Raw genomic sequence first — 17,820 nt, forward strand, 5'->3', positions numbered from 1 at the left:
CTTCAGGCACCTTGCGCCCTTGTGCTGTGTTCTTGGTAGTGCTTGGCTCCAACAGAGTTTATTATTTCAATAGCATGAAAACTGGGTTATTTGCCAGAGTTTTGCCGTGTTTATTTCATGGGAATAGGCAGGTACCTTCCTGCTTCACAGAAACCAAGAGTCTCTGATAGGCAAAATTACAGCTAATGGCTGACAGTGAAGAGTTTTTAAATGTTAAGGTTGCCAGGGGGACTGGCAAATGTCAGTGCATTGAGCTGCAGATGCCATCTTTAGATAAGCAATTACAGAATCAGAGAATAATAGAATGGATTAGGTTGGAAAGGACCTTAAGATCATCTAGTTCCAACCCCTGCCATGGGCAGGGACACCTCCCACTAGACAAGGATGCTCAAGGCCGCATCCAACCTGGCCTTGAACACTTCCAGGGATGGAGCTATGGAGCAGAATTGTTTTGGGGGTTTTGTGCACCTGGGAGTGAAGTTCAACGTGTTGAGCATGGCCATGATCCAGGGAACGCTCCGTGGCTTTTCCCTGGGACATTTGCCCTTTTCTCCTGCCTTTCTCCCCAGGGCAATCTTGAGGGGCATTTTGTGGCTGTATGTGTTAACTTACATCTCAACCTGTGCCCTCAGGTTTCCTTTGAGGTGGTGGTGGAGGCACGGAGCTGCCCTGCTGAGGACACTTCCCACACCTTCACCATCAAGCCCGCCGGCTTTCGGGACACGCTGGAGGTGGCAGTGACCTACAGCTGCCTCTGTGGCTGCACCAGCCATGCCGCACCAGCCAGTGCCAAGTGCAGCGGCAACGGGACCTACACCTGCGGGCTGTGCGAGTGCGACGCTGGCTACCTGGGGGCAAGGTGCGAGTGTGAGGAGGGTGCCAGCGGGGACGTGCACCAGGCCATGTGCCGGGAGGCGGAGGGGAAGCCCCTCTGCAGTGGGAGAGGGGAGTGCAGCTGCAACCAGTGCCTCTGCTACAAGAGTGAGTTTGGGAACATCTACGGGCCCTTCTGCGAGTGTGATGACTTCTCCTGCGCCAGGTACAAGGGAGTCCTCTGCTCAGGTAGGAGCCTTTCCCCCCTCATGCCCTCTGCTTAGTGGGGATGGGGAAACTACCCCAACATGGGGAAGGCTGCTGGGCTGGTGCATGAAGGGTGTGCAATGCAGTGAAAGGAAAGGTTATGCTTCAGTCTGTTACTTACTACAGAAAATCTGTGTTAAAGATTCCTAGAGGTATTTTATGTATAGACTTTTCTTGGGAAAACAAGTCATTCATTGGGAAAGATGTATCCAGTCAGCTTTGCTTAAGCAGAGGTAGTGGAGTTATTTAGCTGCGTTTGCTAAAATGCCTTTAATTCCTTCTCAGTCCAAGGTCACATAATTTACCTTGCACGTAATTGCCTGGATTAGCCCTCAGACATAATTCCCTCAGTTGGAGCTGAGCAAAAAGTTATCCTTTGAAATTGTCCTGCTTTCAAGCAAGTAAAACATTTCCATAACTGAAAATCTTGGTCGTAAGCTTGGAAATAGCCATTTTTAACGTTTTCTCCAGGGAAGTAGTGTTTTTTGACCCCTGCTGTTTATTTCACTCTGCGTGTTTCTGAGCTGGGCAATAAGTGATTGGGCGCCTTTTGGTTGCAGATTTCTGGATGTTTAAGATGGTCATATCATTAGGTGGGGAGAGAATGTTCATGCTCATTTTCCTGTAGCCTGGCCAGTGATGCTTTGGCACTGCTGAAGATGGGGCAGATGATAACCCAGTCTTTGGCATTGCTCTGGGGCTCCCCACTGCAGAGGGGGTGAGAAAAGCCGGTACCACCTCCCACAGTGAACATGTCCTGCCCAGGGCTGGGAGGGCTGGGAGAGTCCCTGCTGATAATGCAGGAGCAGAAAGAGGGGTGAGCAAGTAGGAAGAAGGTATTTGAAAGTAGAAGGGGGGTTGGGGGGAATAACCTAAACTGTGAAGTAGTTAGGTGAAGTACTGCCTGACTCCATATGACCAAATTGTTTTAATAGCATCATTCCACCCAAAAGGAGTATATTTAATAGCAAGCAGGGCAGCGGTGCTATAAAGAGAGGTTGGAAGTTAGTGGTATAGCGGTTGGTACTGCAAGAGAAGGACACCGCTTTGCTCATATTTCCTTTTCATTAGGAGAGCCAGAGCTCTGATGCCCCACAGGAAAGTAAATTGTGTTCCACCTGCTTTCTTCTGTCCCTGTGGAGGGCTTCTGGTGCTGGGAAGGGCAGCATAGCTGGTTTGGGATTTGCCAGAGTTGTTTAAAGTCATTTGAAAGTCCTTTTTATAGCTATGAAAGAAAACAAAGGGTAGGCTGAGGCCAAGTGGCCTCTTTGCTCCAGGGGTGGGATGGAGTCTGGCATGACTGTGTGGGTTGGATCTCCCTGTGCCTCTGGCATTTCTATTGCTGTTGGTTTGTTGGCTATTATTTTCTTTTTTTTTGAAGAAATTCCAGTCGTTCTGCTGCTAAATCTGAGTTGCAACAAGCACTGTGGAATGACATAACATTTTGAGGTGGTTTTGCCAGCCCAAGAGGCTTGGGGCTTCACCAGCCCCACAGAAGTGTCTGAGCTTTCACAGCAGGGCTGTGCCCACAGCTGTCCCTAACAAACAGCCCTCTGCCACATAAGCACCTCTGGTGGCTTTCATCAGATCCATGCTCTCTCCCTCCCTGCAGATGGGGTCTTCCTGAAAAAGACCATGTTTAGCTCTGCGCTGAGCCTCTCTGGCAGCACAGGTAGACTTGGCAGCCAGGGGTGTTTGGCTGCAGGGCCTTGGGTTCAGGGTAACCTCCAGGGTGGGGTCCAGCTGCTGCTTTTGTTCCTGCAAGGAGGAGAAATGTCCTCCCTATGTCTTCTCCTGGACACAGTGTTTGCCCCTTAAAAGCCCTGGCATTCCAGTGCCCACCATTCTTGCAGGCTCAATCCCACCACGAAGGGGAGACCAACAGCTTTTAGCAAGCGCAGAAACCAAAAAAGCAGCATGTGGGAGCTGTCATTTTGCTGCAGATCATTGTTGTCTCTGTCCTTGCCTGGGAGTTGCCTGGCTTGGACCCATGGGGGGAACTCATCACTCCTGTCAAGGGCTTTATTTATACTGCATTAACCTTCTGGTGGTGTAGAAGGAGCTTAATGCTTCTCGGTGCATTTCGGATGACTGTTTTTTTGAACAGTGGTTTCACCCCAGAGGAACCCAACCTCAGTTTGAGCACGTGAGCTGTGGTGTCCCTGGTTAAGTGCATTTACACCTGATTAAGCTTTTGAATAAGATGATAGTGTCATGAACCCTGAGTGATCATCCTGAACAGAGCAGGTGGGAAGCAGCCGGTCCAACCTGACCCGACATCTGGGGAGCACCAGGAGGAAAGCACAGTTTTTGAAGCTGAGGAGTGAAAATCCACACATGCGAACTGCTTTGCATGTACGTGTCTGTGCTTTTTGCGTGCATGTCATGAGGCTCATCATGAGGCTTATCATGAACCTCATGAGCCCATCACCAACCAGCCTGGGTATTTCTTCCTTTTATGATCCAGAGTGACACTATTCCCACTGAGTCACTGCCATGACACAGGGCTGGCTGGCAGATCGCATTCAGGCATCCTGCATTCCTAGTGAAAGCCTCAGTGGGTTGAAATCGTTTCAGATGAACTGTGAGTTTCTTGTCTCTTGGTGCTTAGCCCTTTGGCCAACAAAAGTATTTTCATTCCTGGGTCCATTTGTAAATATTGGCGCCTCATTTTGTCAGTGTTTGAGAGGAGTGATGACTGCAGACACTGCTGCATATGGCTCCTGTCCTTTTGTAGCCCTCCAGGAAGTGGAGAAGCAGATTTTAGGTGGGAGATAATCTAAAGGAGAAGCAAGTATTTAGTTCCTGTCAGTGGGAGGTTTAACGTGCCTCCTGCATCTGTGGGGTGACTGGGAAAAGGAGTAATTTATAACACCTTGTAAATGCTGATTCAAGTTGCATCCAACTCTTAGTCAGTGCTACGTGGTCACTAATAAGTGGCATTTGTTCTGCTGCTCCCTGAGTCCAGTTAACAGCTCCAGAGTATCTATTTCAAACCATTAATCTAACTTTGGGTCACTGGGGACGGCTTGCAGCAGCGCTCTGTTCCTCCAAAAGATGTAACCAGGTTATCCACTGTACCATACTCTAAGAAAGCAGGCAGTTACTTTCCAAACCATTAAATGCTTCACTCTGAGTTTTTCTCTGGACACAGAAGTTGTCCTCATGCACCGAGACCTTTGGTACATCTCTCTGGCCTCTCTCTGAAATATGGGTGTCTGTGGGACAGGAGAAGAGAGCAGTACTGTGGTAGCCAGGCTCAGGAAGGGGCAGCTGGCTTTGTGGCCCGGCAGCTTTTTGAACCCCTTGGCTGCCTGCCAGGCAGTTTGACAAAGGAGGAAACATCTCAGTGCTAATTGCATTCCTGAAGGTCCCATAAAAAGAGGTCAAGAGGGAGGAGAGGCCCCAGCGAGGGCATCACTTGTTCGCCTCTAATGAAGAGAGACTGATTCACTGGAGGACAAGCTTCATTAGCTTCAGTGCTGCAGACCTATTTTTTTCTCTAAGGGGGCTATGCAGAACAGAACAGCATCGTCTTTACTTTGGTGCTTCTGGAGAAATTTCCCTTTAACCATTGACACTGTCACCTGTCTCCCTCTGTGGATGTCATTTGTGCACTCGTCAGCCCAGGACTGTAGTTGTGCACAGGAACATTGCTACTGAGGTGTAGAGTAAAGAGCACTCACCATGCGGCAGAACGTTTCCCCCTAAATACAAAGGATCTCATCCTGAAAATCCACACTGTCCAAGTAACACAGCAACTGCTGATGTTGGTGCAGCTTTGCCAGGTCAGGTCTTTTGTGGCTTCTCCATTTTTTTTAGAATTAGGCAATAAATCAGATTTATAAATGCTCCGCGATTGTAAATCAAGCCCTGCAACTTCTCTCTAGCTCTTAAGCATCTGCTAACATCTTAACTGGTTAAAATGACTAAAGATTGTAGGTGGCTAAAGCATAGTGAGATGGAGATGCCTCAGAGCACAGAAACTGGGATTCTGGCCTTGTTTGCTGGTACAGGGCTTTCAGGGACACAAAAAGCTTGGGTCAGCAATAAACCATCAGGTGTCAAATTTGCAAATACCCGCAAGTACCAGAATCACTTCTGAAATGGGATTTAGGAAGTGACAGCTCACTGATAATCCGTGGCTTATTTCACAGAGAATAGCCAAACTGACCTGCAATGCAGCTCCAGCTACCCTGCAGAAACCACTTCGAAAACTGCTGAGGATGTACAAGTCTTCAGTATTTGTTCTGAATGCTTCCCTTTCTTGGTTTTATAAAATGGGGAATCGCTGTGAGGTTTTAGCCTGTGCTAAGGTCCAGTGAGATGAGGCTTTTCTGTCTAACACAGCCTCAAACTAGAAATCTCACTCCTGCTTCTGCAGTTTGTTTCTGGTAATCCCTGTCGTAGGCACTGTAGCAGTGTTTAGCACCACTGTGTTTACAGGAGGTCTGTGGGATGATGTGGAACTGTGATGACTTCAGTGCTGGCACGGCAGTTTCTCGTTGTGCAATAGGGTCCCGCTCTTTGAGAGAAGTACTCAGGTTTGATGGCACTGCTGTACCTTTATGTTTCTAGTGGGTTCTGTTACCATACAAATCACTGTGCCCATGAACACATCTTATGAAATAGACTTTTTTCCATACTTATCTTTGTAGCTGTTTGTCCTGGGTTCAGCAGTAGCAGTCATTTTTTCTTCTTCTTAGTAGCTGGTGCAGTGCTGTGTTTTTGACTTTAGGCCTGGAAATGGTGCTGATAGCACTGATGTTTTTAGTTACTGCTCAAATGTTTGGTCTGGCCAAGGACTTTGTGAGCCTCATGCTCTGCCAGGGAGGAGGGAAGCTGGGAGGAAGCAGAGACAGGACACCTGACCCAAACTGATCAAAGAGGTATTCCATTCCACAGCACGTTATGCCCAGGATGTAACTGAGAGTTACCCGGAAGCGCTGATGCACTGCAGGGTTGGAGGAGGTATCTATCGGTCGTTGCTTGGTCGGGTGGGGTGGGGCGAGTTATTGGTCGGTGGGTGGTGAGCAGTTGTATTCTCTTCCCTTGTTATTTCCTTTATCATTATTATTACTGGTGGTAGCAGTAGTGATCTGTGTTATACCTTAGTTACTGGACTGCTATTAACCTGTGGGAGTTGCATTCTTTTGATTCTCCTCTCCGTCCCTCCTGGAGCAGGGGGAGGGCAAGAAGGGGGGGGGAAGTGAGTGAACTAGCTGCCTGACTGGTTTTAAACCACGACACTGTTATTCAACTACCTAGTGACAGTGCCTGAATTGGAGGATGCTGGTGTGCAGTTGAAGGCTCAGATGTGAGGATAAAGGTGATCCAGCTTTAACACTTCTTTTATTGTCTTAATTCTCTTCATTCCTAGTGTGAAAGTTTTTACCAGAAGCTGCTGTTAAGAAAGAAATGGGTAATACTTGGTTTATTAACCTTTGACGTGCAGGTTAGGGGCTGAATGTGGTTTGCGGAGGAAGGGGAGCTTGCCTGTGCCCACTGCCTGTGGTGATGCCAAGGAGTGGGGGATGGCATTAAGTAAATTTAGCCGCTGCCAGAAGGGAAGAGAGTGGCTTGTGGCAGAAAGATAATAGGGAACAGAGCCTAAACCACATCTGCAATGTTTTCTTTTAAGTCATGTCAAGTCTTGTCATCTTTAGGCTTTTGATCTGGGGAATTTAGTTTTTTTCTTTTTAATTTAGATTGTGTAAAAAGTTGGCATCTGAGCATTGCCCACTAAAAAAGGACCTGAAGGGGAGAGGCAAAAGGACCATATAAGATGTGGAGGTTAAAAATAATCCTTTGCTTGATACTAACTGCTTGTGTGGCTGTGAGCCATGCAGCAGCAGAGGAGATGTGGCCCTGTCTCTGGGACAGCTACCCCACAGGTCAGTCCTGCTCTGGTCCCCAAGCTGGAGGAGGATTGGGAGCATACCTCTACCAGCATTTTAAGGCTTATTTTGGTGATAGAGGGTGCAGTGTCAGCTCAGGTCACTGTGGTGCAACCTTGCATTGCCAGTTGCTTCATTAGTAGTCCCAGTTATCAGCAGCAGGTGAGAAGCTCATGAGGGGGGGCCAGGCAGTGGCTGTATGTGCTGTCAGGACTGCAGAGCATGGGAGAGTGGTTTGGGGTGAGCGGAACCTGGTAAAGTCTCTGAGCCCAAACCTTTTCCATTAGGATTATAGGACTATGAGTGTCCCTTTTCCCCAACAAACAGCAGGGTAGAGGACAGGGAGCTGAAAGCCATCTGAGGGTGGGCTAGAAAAAGGAGCGTCATCACGCTTCGTGCATCACTGGGTACCCATTGCTCCTTCTTAGCAGCCAACAAACCTGGTTCCAGGCACCTTGAGGTCTCCTGCCTACAGAGCTGCTGCGCAGCCCGGGGGGACCTTATGGCCAGAATAAAAAGGAGATGGCACTGCAGTAGCATCTCTCTTAAGATGTGGTCAAGAATGGGAGTGTCCCTGCTGGGTTGGCATCCCTTGCCAGCTGACATCCCCCCTCCACCTGTGAAACATTTTGTTTCAACAAGAATAGACTGCAAACATTGAATAAAAAACAAATCAAATGGGAGACCTCTGCTGTCCTCTTCTTTTTTCAGGGTTAAACTACAAAGCTGAATGTGTCCCACTTACTCTTATCACATGTATTAGTGTGAAGAAATGTAAGGTTTAGGTCAGTTCTGTTTGCTCACATCCTGTGGGTCAACCTTAAAGAAGTGTAAGGTCCAAGTCAGGTGGCAGGGCTGAGATGGGGATTAATTGGAAGAGCAGTTAACTGAATTCACCTGCATCCCTCTCTGACCAACACCACTCTCACCCTGCACACATGCTCCCTGCAGATGCTGTTTGGCCTTGTGTCCAATGTAATTTGCCTGTATCTTAGCTCTAAAAAAGTCCTTATTGCTTTTTTTTCAAAGTGTGTTTGTATAAACCAGATTTTTTCTGATGTCAGTTGCTGATATTCCTTCATTCCTGCTTGACCTCCTGCAGAGGGTGGGGGCTCCCCTGCCATTGCAACATTCTGGGGAGGCAGGGTGTGATTGCTGAAGCAGTGATTTGGAAAACATTTCCACATGCAGGGAAGGAACTGTGGAGGAGCATGCTGCTGCTGTCACGTGTGGGATGTTGGCTTTTAGGGCTCTGGCAACAGGAGCTGGTGGACAAGCCTTGGGGTCATCCTAGGCTGCTTCCCACGGTGCCTTCCTGAAAGGCCAAGTCTGGCCATGCTTGACCTGGAAACAGTGAGTTCTGAGACCAACACTCGAAACCTCTCAGCCTTTAATGGGGAATGTCACTGAAAATCTTACCATTCTTTACACAGTGTGAAGAGGATGAGAAATCACAGGAATGCGTATGGGACATGCTTACCCATTGTGGGCAGCGCGTGGTGCTCTGTGTTTGCATTGTACCCTGTGCTGGGGTGGCACCTTCTGTGATGGGAAGCATTGATGTCCAGCCCCAGGCTCCCAGATAATTTGAAAGAGTGGAAAGAGACTCCCCAGGAGCTGTTCGAGTGGCTGGCTGGCTTCATCATCCCTCTTCAGCAGTATTTGATTTTTTTTTCTTGCAAGCAAAGGGCAACTGAGCATCAACCATTATTGTTTTAGAGAGCTGGAGAGAGGCAGAGAAATGGGGGAACTCACACCTTGATGTGTTACCGCTAATTATTGATACCTGTCACCATGTGTCAATGAATTGTTTGTTATATGTAACAGAGAAGATAGGGAGGATTTTCATTTGAAACATATCCTCTACTAACGCAGGCTTTCTGGGTCATGTGAATGGCCTTTGGCTCAGGCACTAGCTTCTTCCTCTTGGCAGTCCTACATCAAGAGAGGTGGGCACCCTGCAAACCACCGTCTCAGAAGGGGCCTGTCTTTAATGCTGTCTCACTGGTGTCTCTGCAGCCAGCCTCTCAGTCTTGAGAGCTCCTTCACTCTTTGCAGATGGTTTTGAAGTCTCTCTGCCTTAAGCTACCAAATTCAGCAGCGTGTCCCATGTATTTCTGGGTGTGCTTATCTCCCCGAGCTGTGGCTCATAGAGAGGGGCTGAGAGATGGGTGGGAGGTGTTTGCACCCCAAATTTCATCTTTATGAAGTCTCTATTTCCCTTGCACACAGATCCTTGGTGGCCTTTTGGAGGTGCATGGAGGTGACTCAACGCATGTGTTTCCTCACATCTCCAGTCCTTGGGAGGCTCCTGGAAACCTCCCTGCTGCTTCCCCTCCAGGGCATCATTTCCATCCTTCCCCAGTCTCTCTCTTCTACTTCCTCTCCAAATTTATTTTTTCCCCTTTGACCTGGTTTCTGTTCTCCTTCCAATGTAATCCTGAGATGTGCTGCCCTCCTCCAAGAGCGTGCACCTCCCCGTCCCGCCCTGTGCCTATTGAAAAGGCTGAGGATCTGAAGGGGTTCAAATAGCCGCTGTACTGGGGCAAATGGCATGGGATGACCCTTGCCCTCTGGCCGTGACCTGTGAAAGCGTGGCCAGTTCTTGTAACTGTGGCATATAAAAATGCCTAGCTCCCCCTCTGGTTGCTCTGCTAATGAATGTTTTAGGTTAGAGAAGGCTGCATTTCAGTGCAGGTGGATGGTTCTTAGCTAGAATGCTTCATGTATACGCTCCTCTGGATTTCTTTCCCAATAAATAAATGCAGTATTAGGTATTATACCACCAGGTATTACAGTTACACAGTTGCCTGTTAAATATTACTGATTAAGTTTAGATTGGATATAAGGAAGAAGTTCTTTAGTGTTAGCGTGGTGAGGCACTGGAATGGGTTGCCCAGGGAAGCTGTGAATGCTCCATCCTGGTGGTGTTCAAGACCAGGTTGGACAGAGCCTTGGGTGACCTGGTTTAGTGGGAGGTGTCCCTGCCCTTGGTAGGCGGGCTGGAACTTGATGATCTTAAGGTCCTTTCCAACCCGAACCATTCTATGATTCTATGATTATTTGGGATTTGGACATGATGATCCTTATGGGTCCCTTCCAACTCAAGATATTGTATGATCGTTGCATGGATTTCTCATGGGAACACCAATGTTTTTCATTTGTGTTTCTGCTCAGTGATGTGTTTATTCTTCATCTCCCTTTCTGTTTCTGGCAGCAGGTATACCTTGCCTGCCCTACCTTGCTTACCCCAACCGTTTGTGTTGGTTGTTCACACTGAAACAGCAACTGAGTCAAACTTTCTTTTCCCAGCATATCGCATATTGCTTTGGCAGAGTTTCCATTCCATTCCTGGCATGAAAGGGCAAAGCCGCCTTTTCTTACCCCTCCTTTCCCCTTGCCCTGACCCTCGTTGCTGTCAAAGTCTTGCAGCTCTCCCCAAATCTGGCAGCAGCTCCTTTGAGGACCAACCAGCACACAGTGCTGCTGTTCCTGCCTCTTTTCACTGGGGTTTCTCCTTGTCCCTGAGCGGACCTTTTGCAAGCATTAATGCATGCTAATGAGGCATTAAATGCCAGGGCAGAATTAAAGAATAAAGAAGTGACGTCTTTGACATCTTTACAGGAGCCAGAGCTCTGTCTGTGGGTCTCTGTTCTTAAAGAGGCACAGCATGTGGGTCACAACCAGAGGTGTCACCTAATAGTGCATGCATTAGATATACCCAGCCCACCCTATTCTGCTGCAGCTGCCCACTCCCACAGCCAGGAATCACATATTTCAGAAAGTAGAAAGCTCCAAAGTAAAACCAAGATGAACTTTGAAAACACAGCTCATCACCTCCTTGCTCCCCAGAGAGCGGTCTTAGAACAAACTCGCTTAAATGCTCTGCCTCTGTGGTCAGCAGCTCACTGAGTTTGTCGTTTGCATTTGACCCTTCTGATGACAGTAATTAACAGAAATAAACATTTGGAAATGAATGCTGTATTGGGGGTTTAGAGGCAGATGAAAGCCTCAGAGCAGCACGTGAGTGAAATTCTGGGCCTCTGCATTTCTTGTTGACATGCACTGACAACCTGTGAATTTTGCTTAATTTGGTTTAAAAAATTAAATGTAAATAATTGACCTGAAAGAGAAGTGCAGCACAGGCTGAAGGTTCATTCTTTCTTTTTTTTTTTGTCATATTTTGAATGATATTCTACTTTCTTTCAGCTTCTTTGGAAAGGAAGAAATCTGTTCCAAAACCATGGACCTTTGGTGAACTTGAACCAGATTATGTGTTTGCATCCAAACACAGAACTGGGCAAGGCTCCCATGGCACTGGATTTTGTACAGAAAGACTCTCTCTCTGCTTTGGAGCCCACTCCTCTCAACAAGGTCCAGCTCAAAGGGCATTCAGCCCACTTGGGCTTTGGCAGGGTGGGAATTAGCCTGCTTTTCATTTGAAGGATGGACCTGAACCATAGAATTTGGCCCTGGAGTTCAGGCATTTGTGATTGTGCAGCTTTGTTTTGAAGCCACATTTTATTTTAAGAACAAATCTGGAGGCTTTTTGGGTTTGAGCTTATAGGAGCCTGCTCAGGCACTTGGGCGGGAGGATGAAGCTCATCCTTCCTGGAGGCACCACACTTTGGTGGACGGGTTGTGGCACTATAGCTTTTCTCAAGACCTTTATCTGCATTTCATCTAACTGTGTGCTCACTGTATGTCCCCTCATGTTTCTAAATCTTCCAGAGCCTTCATGGTGTCAAAAGCTGAAGGCTTACTGTAGAGTTGTATAAACAGACCTGGGCAAAGAGATGGGCCAAGAAAGTATATAACTAGGGGAAAAGCTTCTGGTTCTGAACCCATGGCTGATGGTGGTATCTTGGCAGGGTTGAGAGAGCCAAGTGGAAATTGCTCTTTGTCAAACAGTTTTCTTTGTCAGGCTTTTTTGGGGAGAAAATAAACAAATGGGGGGAGCTGCACTGAGAGTGTTTTGCAAGCAGCTCTCACCTGTATCATCTGTAAGGGGTCTGGGGAGGTGGCTGGGGAGAGGAGCACTGCAGTGGAAAAGGCATTGGTACATCCCATGGGAGGCCAAATAAACTCCTGCAGAAGAAGGGATGGAGGTTGATAGAAGAGGACAGTGGCACAGAGCCCTTTTCCAGTTAGAGAATTGGAAGGCTAAAGGAGAGGGAAAAACAGGATTCACACAAACACACCTTATCCGGCTTAAGGAATAGTATGAAGTGTTAGCAGGTTTTGCAGTATCTTCCATGTCAGGTTCTTAAGGGGTGACAAAACCAAGGATGAGCATGTGCCCAATTTGGTGGAATGGTATTTGGACCCACGGCTCAAAAGGAATCAGTGCACCTATCCTGATTGCCCCAACTTGGGAAGAAGAGCTGTGTCTCTGGGAGGATCTGGCAGCAGTTCTCACCCTGTATCGCTCCCTGCATTGGGAGTAGTGTTGGCAGCAGCACCTAGAAGCTCCGGTTCCCAGGTCTGGGCCCCTGTCCAAAAGGCCACGTGTGGCAGGCTCAGCTGAGGCGCTAACGTAAGCAAAAGTCAGGAGATCTGTGGAGTGCTGAGCTTACCTAAAAAAAAAAAAAAACAACAACAAAAAAAAAAAGACCAGAAAAAAGGAAGGCTTATTTTAAGCAATGCAGCTTTAGGTCTCCTTCAGGAAATGACTCCGTGCTGCCAGTTTTGGCTTTCTGGTGGATCATCAGCCATATCTCGTGATTGTGTTTCAGCTTCCCTTCTGCAGCAGAGAAGGAAAATGAGGAAAGGCTGGCCAGGGCTGCCACAGGAAATCCGCCTGCCCCTGGTCACTTTCAGCTACCTTCATGAGACAGCAGTTTCCAAAGCCCTGTTTTCCCTGCCCAGTTCTCGTTTAACCTAGAAGTTCCCAAGTGAGTGAGAAACTAGGGGGCTGAGGGCTTTTTCTATAATGGCAGTGCTGCAACATGGGGGATGCTGGCAGTAATATGGAGCTGGTGATGGGGCTTGTGGTACCCAAGCAGCTCAAGCATGTATTTATTCCTTCACATTTGGTTTCATTAGGCTGCTACATCTGGTGCTATTTTTGATGACTGGTGAGCTCAACCAGCACTAGCATTGAAATCAAGACTTATTTAAAGCCTTGTCAATTCTTGGACAAACCCATATGCTTCAGGATATAAATGTCTGTTGAAATTAATACATTGGAAAGATGCACACAGATCCATGGCATCTGGTGTAAAAAACACACAGAAAAGAACTATTTACTTATTACTAGCCTCTTAGCGTTGGTTTTGTTGTTTCAGTATTGCATTGTGGATAAACGAGCATGGGCGAGCTCTTTTCTGGTGTGAATGAAGGCAGTCGGTGGATGCATTTCAGCTTACACAGAAACCTTAGACCCCTGACATTTGGCTTTGTTTATATAGTAACCTCCTTTTCACAAGAGGTCATTATGTTTGTAGGCTCCAGGACTTGGGGATGCTCCTGCCAACCTGCCACCCCTGTTTTCCCTGTCAGACTGGTGTGACCTGGGGAATGAATCCTTACTCATGCCCCAGTATTTAAAACTTCCTGAGCTCTCCATGACTTCTAACGGTGCCAACCATCTGGCAGCAGAACTGTGCCGTGAACCAGAGCTGTGCCGTGGGCAGGCTGCCTCACCTTGCCTGGCCCCTGGAAGTGCAGCTCTGGCTGCTTTGAGTCATGGAAAGGGATTAGTGGGAAAGTCGATGATTTATTTGCCTAAGCAGGCACTCTCTCTTGCCATAGCCTTTTCCCAAATGGAAAGGTCTATGTTTTCCAAGTGTTGAGAGCCTTCTTCCGCTGCCCTCCCTCCTCCCAGTCAAAATGTGCCATTCACGGAGCCTCCGCTGCAGACACCAAGCACTTTTTGCTGAGAGACTGGTCTGGTACTAAACTGATATTCAGGCCATGCCCTGTGTCAGTAGGGTTTGACCACTTTCTCACAAGCAGACCTTTTGGATGCATCTGTCTCTGGGGAGTACGATGTGTGGCTTCTGCGCTGGGGTTCTCTGGGTGATGGTTATGGTGGCCAGGTCTCCTTAAAGGAGTGGTAGCAGGACTCTGGAAATTGCTTGCTGTAACTCAATTCTCTCTATTGGTTTTCCTGTGGGTTTTTGTGGGTTTTTTGCTTTTGGTTTGAGTTTGTTGGGTTTTTTTTTTGAATGAGTTGTTCAAGTAACCAAAAATGACAAGAGCCCAGCATTTCAAAGGTCCTGACCCAAAGCCTGTATGTGAGCCCAGAGGCACAAAAATAACTGCCTTGAATTAATAGGAACAAAATGCACTTTGATTGTTCCCCTCCCAAGTGCTCAGAAACCAAGAAATTGGCTTAAAAATACTGAGGATTATATTTTTCTTGTGTGATAGGCACATCAATTTAATTTTCTAGAAGGTGGAGAAAAAAGGACTGTTGGAGGGGCTTGTTTTCAAACCCTTTCTCCCCCTCCATAAAAGCTGGTACCTTTTATTTTTATTATTTCTTTCAAAAGAAAACTGGTATTTTTGCACAGTTTTATGGTCCCCAGAAGTAAGGGGCTTTAGGTAAACCACTTCCTATCCAAAGACCTAGTGACAAGGCTTTTAGTGCCTTTTAGACCTCTTGGTGCAGCAGTGGTCTGTGCAGTTCTTAAAAGGCAAACAGTCTGTCCCGCCAAGCACTCGGCGACTGTGGGGTCACCCTCTGCAGCCTACTGTCAGGAAGCCTGGGATGAAATCAGGGTCAGAGGCTGGGAATTTCTGCCCGAAGTTGCTGCCCTAATTCCTACTCACCAGCAACAACCCTGCTCGGGGACTGGGGCCACAGCACACAGTGCTGGTGTTGGGCTGCCAAGCCAGCTTTGCACCGTGCCGGGGTGAGGGCAGAGAGGATTTGCAGCTGTCATCCCATTGGGCAGCTGAGGGGGAGAGGCAGACAGCTGGGGTGAAATGAGGACAGCTGGACATCCTGATGATAGAAGGTGCCTGAGTGACAGTGAGATGTGCTGCGGAGCCAGAACATGGCAGTGGGATGGGGATGTATTTCAGAGAGAGACAGAGGGGCCAGCTGGGCTGCGGGTCTAAGTCCACCTTCGTGGCCCCCTTGGGAAGAGGATGCCTCCAAGCAGTGGTGCACCCCATTGCTCCCCTGTGGATCCCAGACTAGTCCAAACTTAGTCTCTCTGTTTCTGCTCTCCCCTTGCAGAAGCATTGCTTTCTTCTGCTACACCCTCCCAGCATGTTTCTGCAGCCTGCCTAACATGTGTTTCCTGTTAGCCCCCCCCCACCCCGAAATCAAGAGCTGCCTGGAAAGTATGTTATCAAATTCAGAGGGAGCATGTCATTTCCCAGTTAGATCTGGATCTTTTAAACATGTATGCTTGTCTCATTTCAAGGATGGGAACAGAAGAAAATACCTCTTGTTATGTTTGGAGAACATAATTGATGTCTTTTGGCTTCAAAAAGCAGCTTTAACAGAGAACATGCAAACACAAAGGGTTGAAGAGGGTTAAAGTACAGGGTATTGTCCTGCACCATGAGACTTCTGGTGCAGAGGTGTGTTGAAACACACCCTCCTTGAAGACTCATTTTCATGTTGGAAATGAAACTAGGAAGTGAAACTAGGTTAATCATCAGCACAGTGATGGAAGGCTTCCTGCAGGCATGATCTTACATGGCATACAGACTGCTTAACTACATCAGCACAAAGTATGACCATAGGATAGCTGAGACTGCAACGTGCAGCACATTTTTCTGCAAAATACGAGTACCAGGTAGCACTATGCATGCTGTAAACCTCAGCTCTGGGTCACCATCACCAAAAGGCTCACTGCCTCAAGGATCCTCTTGGGTTGTGTCCTGAGGAAGACGATGGAGTGGAGTCCCATCTCTCGTGCTCGAGATGGACATTGAGAAGTAGGATGACTTTTGCTACAGCCATATAAGGAATAAATGTGTGCCATTAACCATGTATTTCCAGTCTTCAAGCTGTGTGGGAGGTGGATGGAGAGCACCAGAAGTGGAGATCATGGCACTTGCAGGAGTAGGTAATCTTTCATGCTGATGCGGTGAAGATTGTAACATCTTTGCCATTAAAGGTCAATGTGGAAATTCCCACTCTTGGCACATGCCCCATGATGAGTTTCAGCCAGTGACTTCTTGTCTGCTGAGCCAGTGTGGCCAAGGCAGAAAACACATTTCAACATGTTTTTAAATTTTAAGCTCACACCCCACACTTAGTCGCCCTCGTATAGAGGGCTTTTTCTTCATACCTTTCAGTAAACAAAAACACTTGCCTTAAGATTATGTTTCTTATTTTTTCCAATAGCAGTGGTTTAATAGGATGCATTATTTGGAAATGGCTGTTTCCCTTCCCCAGGACAGTTGTTCAGGCTCCATACCCAGCCTGCCAAGGAATTGAAGGGATGTGCCTCCTTTTTTATGGCCTCCTATACTGGACTGGCACTGACAGCTTTAACAACTAAATCATTTTATGGTCCAGAGACGTATTTCTAACGAATTCACATCTTGTGCTAGGCTCTGTGGTGTTGTCGGAGGACTGAGCTAAAGCTGATGGTACAGGGACTCTGCCCAAGAGTAGAGGGTGGCTGCCACCCAGATTGAGACCATGGGGCAATGTGAATGCAATCAGCTCACTTCTCATGGCTCTCACAGCTCAAATTCAAGTGTGAGCATATTTACTAGAAGCCATATACATGGATTCCCAAGGCCAGTTGCTCTGGATTCCTTGAAATAGTGCCCATTTAATAAAACCATGATTTATAGCTAATTTGGACACTTTAATTGCCATGGAGGCACAAAATTCTGTGTGTGAGAGCCTGATTGCCTGAATTAATTGTGAATAAAAGCCAGCCACCCCATTTGGTTTGCTTGTGAAGCAGAGGGCACAGGCGTCCCTGCTCTGCAGCTGCACCATGAGCAGCAGCAGTGGTGACTGTAGCTGTATCCACAGGCTCAAAAAAGGAGCTTTGTAGGGAAGGGCAAACCAAATCTGCTTGTACAGATGCCTGGGGAAAGAGCAAGGCTGTCGTTGTGAAGGCAAACAGAGGGAAAGACTTCTAATCTCCATCAGATGTAGGCAAGGAAAGAGGTCACCTCTAGAGATCATGTAAACGTAGAATCATAGAATTGTTAGGGTTGGAAAGGACCTTAAGATCATCAAGTTCCAACCCCCCTGCCGTGGGCAGGGACACCTCACACTAAACCATATCACCCAAGGCCTCGTCCAACCTGGTCTTGAACACTGCCAGGGATGGAGCATTCATAACCTCCCTGGGCAACCTATTCCAGTGCCTCACCGCCCTAACAGGAAAGAATTTTCTTCTTATATCCAACCTAAACTTCCCCTGTTTAAGTTTTAACCCCTTACCCCTTGTCCTATCACTACAGTCCCTAATGAAGAGTCCCTCTCCAGCATCCCTATAGGCCCCCTTCAGATACTGGAAGGCTGCTATGAGGTCTCCACACAGCCTTCTCTTCTCCAGGCTGAACAGCCCCAACTTTCTCAGCCTGTCTTCATACAGGAGGTGCTCCAGTCCCCTGATCATCCTCGTGGCCCTTCTCTGGACTTGTTCCAACAGTTCCATGTCCTTTTTATGTTGAGGACACCAGAACTGCACACAATACTCCAGGTGAGGTCTCACAAGAGCAGAGCAGAGGGGCAGGATCACCTCCTTTGACCTGCTGGTCACGCTCCTTTTGATGCAGCCCAGGATACGGTTGGCTTTCTGGGCTGCAAGCGCACACTGAAGCCAGCTCATGTTCATTTTCTCACCAACACCCCCCAAGTCCTTCTGAGCAGGGCTGCTCTGAATCTCTTCTCTGCCCAACCTGTAGCTGT

The 17,820-nt window shown here is 47.7% G+C and overlaps 1 protein-coding gene across 2 annotated transcripts in view; it reads left to right on the forward strand.

The window, feature by feature from the left end:
- The window catches only part of ITGB5 (integrin subunit beta 5), a 65,851-nt gene that overhangs the window by 37,113 nt on the left and 10,918 nt on the right, over positions 1-17,820 (forward strand). For both annotated transcript variants that reach the window (XM_062607018.1, XM_062607027.1), the window contains one exon: positions 633-1,062. In XM_062607018.1, the coding sequence (XP_062463002.1) occupies positions 633-1,062 (430 nt within the window). The remainder of the gene's footprint in view (positions 1-632; positions 1,063-17,820) is intronic.

Source organism: Pezoporus occidentalis, unplaced genomic scaffold (genome assembly GCF_034315485.1).
Source record: "Pezoporus occidentalis ecotype Australia unplaced genomic scaffold, CSIRO_AGI_Poc_V1 ctg12, whole genome shotgun sequence".
Taxonomy (NCBI): domain Eukaryota; kingdom Metazoa; phylum Chordata; class Aves; order Psittaciformes; family Psittacidae; genus Pezoporus; species Pezoporus occidentalis.